At 64.8% G+C, this 7,985-nt stretch overlaps 1 protein-coding gene across 1 annotated transcript; it reads right to left on the bottom strand.

Moving 5' to 3' along the window:
* Nucleotides 1–1,586: 1,586 nt before the first annotated feature.
* Nucleotides 1,587–6,721, bottom strand: IRX6 (iroquois homeobox 6). The gene is made up of 6 exons (XM_067302834.1): nt 6,677–6,721; nt 5,426–5,674; nt 5,078–5,187; nt 4,390–4,697; nt 3,901–4,263; nt 1,587–1,720 (listed from the first exon to the last, which is right to left on the bottom strand). The coding sequence occupies exons 1-6, from the start codon at nt 6,719–6,721 to the stop codon at nt 1,587–1,589; spliced, it is 1,209 nt and encodes a 402-aa protein (XP_067158935.1).
* Between the last annotated feature and the right edge of the window lie 1,264 nt (nt 6,722–7,985).

Genomic DNA, 7,985 nt, shown 5'->3' with positions numbered 1-7,985 from the left:
TAAAAAAAAAAAGCAAATAATACAATAACAAAAAAATGATTTTCCCCAAACAGATGCTTTGATCCAGAAATGACACCTGGCCCAGAGATCTGCTTTCACTGCTTTTAAGATCATTTTGAACTCATTGCTCCACTCTGTTGCTTTATAACCTTCTGAATAGCCGGACATTGATAAAACTTCTGCTCTAGCCATGTTTAAGAAGAAGGATTGCAAAGTGTTTTGCTATTGCAGGGCCCTAAATATTGTCCATTTAATGCAGAATGGGGAAAACCTGCATTTCATCAAACTTCTCATCTGAGAAAGACGAGTGGCAGCAGCTTTGGAAACAGGCTGCCCAGAGCTTCATGCTGCAGCGGTCACTGCAGCAGGGCGAAGACGAGGGGGCCCTCGTGTCCGGAGGGGCGCAAAGGCCGGAAACACGCTGACCCGTGCAAGGGGCAGCTCTACCCCCTTGTGGGTGGTATCTCCCCCCTTGTGGTATCTAATCCGGGGGGATAAGCGGGGCAAGGGGTGCTGAGAGGGGGCACTGGAGGAGTGGGGCGGGCCGGGGGACGGCGGGCAAGGGCTCCGCTTTCAAACGAGTTGCGCGTTGTGCTGGGCGCCCCGACGGGAGCGCGAGCGGGAGCGCGGTGCAGCGGCCCCGCGGCAGCAGGACGCGGCCGGGGCCGGGGCCGGGGCCGGGGCCGGGGCCGGGGCCGGGGCGGGCGGGGGCGGGCGGGTCGCAGGCTCCGCGCCGCCGGGGCAGCCCGCGGCCGCTCCCCGCGGGGCGCCGCGCTGCGCTGCCGCCGCCGGGTCACGGCGGGGCCGCGGCAGTGCCGGGGTCGCCGGCGGAGCCGCGCAGCCTCGGCCGCACAAAGGCGGCTTTTCACCGCGGCCCCCGGCGCCCGCAATTATCGCGGCGGGTTCGTTAGCGCGGGGCGCGCGCGAGTGTGCGCCCCGTCCGCGCGCAGCGGCGGCGCGCTGGGGCCGCGCTGCGCGGGGCCGCCCCGGCGGGAGCGCGCAGGCGGCGTGCGGAGCCCTGCGCGGCGCGCAGCGGGACGGGCGCGTTATTAAACCTTCAAGTCGTCACTCTCGGAAAACAACCAGCCAGCCCCACGACACGGCCCTTCACACCGAAGCCAAGTAGTTGGGGGAGCCGGGGGGTTCTGCAGTGGCGGTGTTCGCTGACGATTTCTTATATCCCGCGGCTCCTGCGGGAGAAGTGTCTGAAATTGGCGGCGGCAGCGCGGGGGACGCGCAGTTTGCGGGCACCGGGAAGGGGGAGGCCTGGCGCCGGCTGTTTCCCGGGCTGCGCCGCGTCCGCCACCGAGACACCAGGGGTTGATTGCGGGGATTTGATTCCGGCGGAGCGGGCTGGGCCCCGGCCCTCGGCCTCTGCGGCCTCCTCGGCTTTCCAGGGCTCGTTGGCATGAAAAGCCCGGCTCATGGCAAAGCCCGGCCGGAGGACAGTCTAAATATGTTTAATTCTCACTGCATGGAAGGCGCTGAATTTTTTCTTGGGGTGGCCGGGCGAGCCCGTTATTTTAGTTTTGAGCCTGGGCGCCGCCTGCGCCGCGCTCGTTCCGCAGCAATCCCCGCTCTGGTTTTTAATCAAAACAGTATTCGGAATATGATTCCCGGAGATTATATTTTGAGCGACTTGCGATACATATCTTGTCGGCGTGACAGATTGCAGGGGAGTCCTGGGCGGGCGGGATAATCTGCATCCTGCTCTCTTGACCTTTAATAAAAGGGGAGTAAAAGGAAAAAAAAAAAAAGTTTTAAAACTCCCTAGCGGTCACCTTCGTGTCTGCCTCAAGAAGAGCCGGCCCCGAACTCGCCAGCTAGGGGAGACGCGGCGGGGCTGGGCGCGTCCCTGCGCTCTTGCTGCCGGTGCGGATCACACCTGCCCCGCCGGGCGAGAGGAGGGCGGGAAAGCCGCCCTGCAAGAACCCGCCGAAAGGGCCTAATGCTCTTTATTACAAGCCCTAATCCTTCAAATCCGACTTGAAATAATGTTTATCTTTTCGCAGCTTAATTTCCCCTGCTCTGAGCTGCGGGTCACTGCAGCAGGCTGCCGTGTCTGCGGCGGGCCCGTCCCAAGCGGCCGCGCCCGGCGCCCGCCGGCTCCCGGCCGCGAAGCCCCTGATCCCCGGGGCCCCTTGCGGGCTCCCGGGGCCCCGTCCTGCTCTCGCCTCCGCACCCCGACAGACTTTGCCGCGGAGGGTGCAACCCCGCGGCCCGGGCCCGCCCGGGCCCGTCTCGCCGCGCCGCTTTGTCGCTGCCCCCGCAAGCGCTGCGCGCCTTCCTCGGTCGCCCACCCACTCGTCTGGGTAGCCTTTAGCAAACATACAGAAGCCTACTCGATATTCAAGCTTGATTTCCCTGATTTATTAAGGCAGAATTTATTGGACTCTATTGACCACAAATGACTTAATGTAAATGTTGACCCTGGTGAACTTGGAAATAGCAGGTATCGGGTTGATCTATAGATGACCTCTTAATTACCACAGTTATTAATTTAAATTATTGCCACTGCTTCTAGAAACAGGGAACAAAGAAACATTCTTTCCTCGTCTCTGCTTGCTTTATTAGTCTGAACAGAAAATGTTTGATGACACTTTTAATTAAACAGAAATAATGCAGAGATGCGGTTTCCCTTTCTCGCCCGGCTCGCGGAGCGCAGCGCTGCTCTTTTCCGCGCCCCGCGCCGCTCCGCGCCTCGGCCGGCCGGCTCCACACGCTCGCCTTCTCCCTTTTAATGAGAGGCTCTTGAAAATGCTTTCCGCGATGTCTTTGTACAGGGACAGAAAACAAACAGCCCTGCAGTTCGCACTCTTAACTTAGCCAGTACTCCCCGTCCCGTCCCCTCGGAGCGACACAGGACAATGACGTACAAACACGCTGCAGCAGGGGAGGGAATGTCAATGACGGGAGTAGGTTTTGAAGGAAAAAAAAAAGACACGATGTGGGGAAAAAAGAGAAAAGATTAGTCGTTTTTTGGTAAAGACGTTAATCACTGGCATGTAACAAACTGCGAAGGAGGGGAATGGTTCTGGGTGGGTTTGTTCAGGCCGGGGCAGGCGCAGGCGGGCAAGGAGCACCGCTCTGAAGACTTGTGCCAACTACGGGGGTCCAGTGCATGAGACAGGTGCGGGCTGCTGCCGGCTCCGCGCTGCTGCCGGGCGCCCGCGGAGGCCCCGCTGCGAGCCGGGGCCCGCGCTGCGGCCGCCGGGCGCCGAGAGCCGCGAGGCCGCGCCGCGGCCAGGGCGCCCGGGCAGCGGGCAGGGCGGGCGGCGGGCAGGGCGGGCGTCCAGCCGGGAGCCGTGCTGCAGCCGGAGACCGCGGGACTCCCAGGGAGGCGCCGGCGGCCCTGCTGCGAGGGGAGAGAGAGCGAGAGGCGGTGAGCGCTTGCGGGCAGCGGCCCGCGCCGCGCCGGCAGCCGGGCACCTACCTCACCTCCTCAGCACGGGCCGAAACGCTGTGCGCAGTTTGTCCGGGCAGCTCTCCGCGGGCTCGCCGCTCCTCCCGAGGCCTGCGCACAGACACGGCCGCTGCACCGGGGCGCCCGCCGCCGCCCCCCCCCCCCCGCGCCGCCCCCCGGGCTGCCCCGACCCCTCGCTCCGCCCCGGCTGCGGGACACCCGCGCCCCCCCCCCCCGCACTCCTCTAGCGGTGATTACCCCGTTTATAAGGCTGGGGGGGGGGGGGGATGCTGCCAAACCGATGGGGAGCGAGCAGCCGGCTCAGGGCTGCGTCCCGTTAGCGGGGGGAACCTCCCGGGACACGCGGGGCGCGTTTCAGCGGTGCGAACACGCGTGTTGGCCGCTGCCCGGGAAGGGCCGCGGGCGGGGAGGCAGGGCCCGGCTGCGCGCCCCGGGCCCCGGCCCCCCCGCGCGGGCCGCAGCGCGGGCGCGCGCACCTTGCGCTCCCGCGGCGAGGTGGCAGGGCTGGGCGCGGGCGGGCCGCGGGCCGCCGCTGCGCGCCGGCAGCCCCAGCGCCGCCGGCGGCCCCTCCGCCCCCGCCGTGCGCGCCGGCGACCAGATGCGCGGCTTCTCCGCGGGCGCGTAAGGCGGCGGCGGGGCGGCGGGGAAGGCGCGGAAGGGGCCGGGCGGCGCCAGGCTGCAGTCGCCGCTCCGCGCCTCGTGCAGCCCGGGCAGCCCGCTCTGCTGCGGGGAGCTGCCCCGGCCTTTCGCCGCCGCCTCCTCCTCCTCCTCCTCCTCCTCCCCCAGGTCGTCCAGGTCGCTCAGCCGCAGCTCCGTGTCCTCCTTGCAGCTCTTCTGCTCTGCTTCAAAGCACAGCGGGGAGGAGGGGGCGACAGGCGTTAGTGGCAGGGCCCTGAAGTTGGGGGTGCCCCGCACTCGCCTCCTACTTCGAGCTACTTCAAGACGCCTGTCCTCCTCCCTCCTACCTCTGCCTTCGCTCTCTATGCCATATTCCTCCTCTTCCCTTTTGTTTTCCTCTTTCCTCTCTTCCCCCGCTTTGTTCTTGGGAGACCAGGTCATTTTGTTTTCCTTCTTGAGCCTCCGTCTGGCGTTAGCAAACCAAGTGGACACTTGAGTCAGGGTCATTTTGGTGATGATGGCCAGCATGATTTTCTCTCCTTTGGTGGGGTAGGGGTTTTTGCGGTGCTCGTACAGCCAGGTCTTGAGGGTGCTGGTCGTCTCTCGCGTTGCATTTTTGCGCCTGGCTGAACCGCTGAAATCCACCGTCCCGTACCTGCCGGGGAGGTTTAAGAGGGACAACGGCAGTGCGCGGCGGGGAGCGCTGCCCACCGCCTCCCGCCGCCCGCACCGAGCGCTGCCCCGGCCCCGCTGGGCGCCCGGCACCCGCGCAGGCTGCGCTGCCGCCCGCGCAGCCCTGCCGCGCCCGCGCCGCCGCTGCCCGGCCCGGCCCGGGACCCCGCCGCGGCGGGGACGGTGCCAGCCCCGGCCGCCCTCGCCCCTGCTCGGCTGCGCTCGCCACCCAAGCTTTATTCCGGCTGGCTGCCGCCGGCGGGCCGCCCCGGTCCCGCCGCACAGCGCGGGTCAGCCCGCAGAGCCCCCCCCCCCCCGATGCGGGCCGCCGGCGCTGCTCGCCGCTGATCAGAGGCGTTTTACCTGTCGTACTGGTACTGCCCCAGGGAATGGTCGTAGGAGTAGTAGGCAGCAGGCTGCGCGATTCCCGAGGGCAGCGTGCCCGCGCCCTCCTTGACATCGTACTGCGGGGTCTGCAAGGCAGGCGGCAGCGCTGGACGCCGCGAAGGCGATGCTGCCCCCCGGCCCTCCCCGCGCGCCCTCCACCGACGGGGCTCCCCGGAGAGCCGGCCCGCGGCGCGGCCCCGCCGCACCCGGTGCCCCCGGCCGGCTCCGCCGCCGCCGCCTCGGCGAGCCCCGCGGCTCCTGCCGCGCCGCGCCGCGCCGCCTGTTGCAGCCGGAGCGGGGCCGGCCCGCGGGCCGCGTACTCACCAGCGAGGGGTAGAGCGCGGCGGGGTCGGCGCCGTAGGGCAGGCAGCCGGCGTAGCCCTGCGCGGCGGCGTAGGGCGCGCCGTACATGCCGAGCGCCGCATTGAGCTCGCTGCGGGTGGCGGCCAGCAGCCGGTTCTCGTACGGGGGGCAGCAGAGCGGGGCGGCGGCGGCCGGGCCCGGCGAGGCGGCGGGCGCGGAGCGCGGCGCCGCCTCGCAGCACGTCGCGCTGGGGCTGGCGGGCACCAGGAACTGCGGAGAGAGCGCGGCGCTGGGTGCCGCCGGGCGCGGGCGCGGGTGCGGGGAGTAACGGGACGGGGAGCGGGAGCCCTCGGCGAGGGGGCACGGTTAACCAAGCGGGCAAAACTTTACGGAAATCACTGCTCGCGAAAACGGCAAGAGGTCCGCGCGGCTCCCTCCTTCCCGCCCCCCACTCGGTCCGTTTGCATTGATGCAGCGGCAAGAAGTTGCGGTTACGCTTAACTTGACAATAGACAAAGCACTATATATGTCAGCTAACGCAATCAAAGGCATTTGATTTCAGCAAGTTTAAGGGGACAGCCAACTTCCCGAGCAAAGGGAGGCAAATCTTGCAGTGATTACGGCGTATAAATAACCGCACTAAAATAAACCGTGACTCGAAGCATGGTACAGCGACGACTCAGTTAATACAGGGTGCCTGTGCGTGTGTATGGGGGGGTGTCCTTCGGAAATCGTATGGGGAAAAAACATCCTGACAGATCCTAATAAAATACGGGAAAAGGACCGACCCGGGGAGCGAGGGTGGAGAAAATGGCACAGAGCGGTTCCGCAGAAATGATCGCTAAACCCCGGAACGGCCGAAGCGGTGATTTAAGGGCTGCGGGGCGCCGCGCCGGGGCGAGCTCCCCGCGCCGCGCAGCAACGCGCAGCAACGCGGCTCTGGAAACCAGCGGCACCCAGGACTGATTGATTTATTTGTTTGTTTGTTGCACTTAAAACTGAACGGTGAAGGGAGGGGGGGAGGGAGGGAAGAGAATTACCGGTTTGCTAAACGCCTTTGCTGTGCAAACTGAGAGTTATTTGTTTAAGCCTAACACAACACAAACGAGACATAAACACACACGCACATTTTTTTAAAAAAGGCTCCAGATGTGCCCTTTTAAAAAGACTCTAAGTAAGGGAAAGGGAAGAAAAAAAAAGGGAGGGGGAACAAGACATCTGGACAGCAGCAGCAGAATCTGAACAAAAGTGAGTGCTGCTCACTCGCCTTACCTGTGAAGTGGTGCTGTAGGGGTATCCGAACTGAGAGAAGGACATAGTCGCTCCTTATTTTTGGACCATAGGCAATATTTTCCCCCCAGATCGATTGTAACTAAACCCTGCTTCAAGATGCACCTTCTCACACACACATTTCCACGTATGGCTTTTTTTTTTTTTTTTTGCTCAATTATAGATGATTGCACTTAAGAAAAGCAGCCAGACATCTGAGGCATGGGGTTGGGTGCCTGGATTAAAAAAAAAAAAAAAGGCTACCCCCCACTTCCCATCGCGCTTAATAAATATGTTTGTATAGATCGAGTTTAAAAAGCCGCCCCACATGTAGCAAGAGTTTAAGTGCAAAGGGGGCTTTTTCAAAGAGGGGGGCAAAATCACGTAAGGCTCGCAAGGCACGGAGCTTGCTTGTTGTATTATTTTCTGCTCTATAGGTCTTTAGCGCCCGTCCCGGGGGAGGCCCGCCGTGACGTCACGGGCCCCCGCGGCCGCGGCGGCGCTCCGCGGGCTTTGCCAATCAGCCGCGCAGCGCCGGCTCCGCGCGCGTCCGAGGCAGGGACCTGAAATGCTTCGCGGTTGGTCTCTTCCTTTCTCTCGCTCCTTTTTTTTTTTTTTTTTAAACACAATCCAAATTCGATTTGGGGAAAAAACAAAGGGGGGGTCACTCCATTCACTAGCGTGTAAAAGCGCCCCCCCCCCCCCGCACACACACTATAACACTGGGGCTTCGGGAGAGAAAAGCGAAGGGGAAGGCGGAGAAGTGCGCAGGTAGAGAGGAGTGCGGGGGGGCGGTGGGCAGCGGCACTGACAGGGCAGCTTGGCCCGCGCTGCCTTATCCTCGCCGCGGGGGCGCAGAGCCCCGCGCCGCGCCGCTCCTGCCCCTGCTGCCCCTCCGGGGCCGAGCTCTGCTCTACGGGCACCACCTCTGCCGCCGAGGCGACCAGTCGTGCCCCTTCGGGCCCTCTGCAGCGGCCCTGAGCAGAGGGAGGGGGCCCAGACCCCCACGCAAACCCCGCGTTCGCGGCCCCCCAGCCCCTCCGCTCCGGCCCCGGGCGCCGGCGGGACCCGTCGGGGCGCCGAGGGCAGCGCTGCGCGGCCGCCGCCAGGTGCCCCCGCCTCCCGGCTGCCCCGAGCTCCGTCCCGGCTGAGCGCGGCGCGGCGGCTCCGATTTTCTCCCCTAGCCCCGCGATGGTCCCGGCCGGGCGGGCGGGCGGCGGGGGGGGGGCGCGGGCAGGTCAGTGGGAAGGTGATTGATGGCTGCCTGGAGCCCGGCCTGCCCATTACCACCAGGGCGTAATTGCATCAATTA

The sequence above is a fragment of the Apteryx mantelli genome, chromosome 10 (genome assembly GCF_036417845.1).
Source record: "Apteryx mantelli isolate bAptMan1 chromosome 10, bAptMan1.hap1, whole genome shotgun sequence".
Lineage (NCBI taxonomy): Eukaryota > Metazoa > Chordata > Aves > Apterygiformes > Apterygidae > Apteryx > Apteryx mantelli.
This window is presented reverse-complemented; position numbering and strand designations above follow the sequence as displayed.

What these genes read in the sequence shown, in the direction of transcription:
- IRX6 (XM_067302834.1), bottom strand. Translation starts at nt 6,721, where the DNA reads ATGTCCTTCTCTCAGTTCGGATACCCCTACAGCACCACTTCACAG. An exon ending in CCTACAGCACCACTTCACAG is followed by an intron (nt 5,675 to 6,676) that starts GTAAGGCGAGTG and finishes CTCTCTCCGCAG; the next exon opens with TTCCTGGTGCCCGCCAGCCC. An exon ending in CCTCGCCGCGGGAGCGCAAG is followed by an intron (nt 1,721 to 3,900) that starts GTGCGCGCGCCC and finishes CTTTTATTAAAG; the next exon opens with GTCAAGAGAGCAGGATGCAG.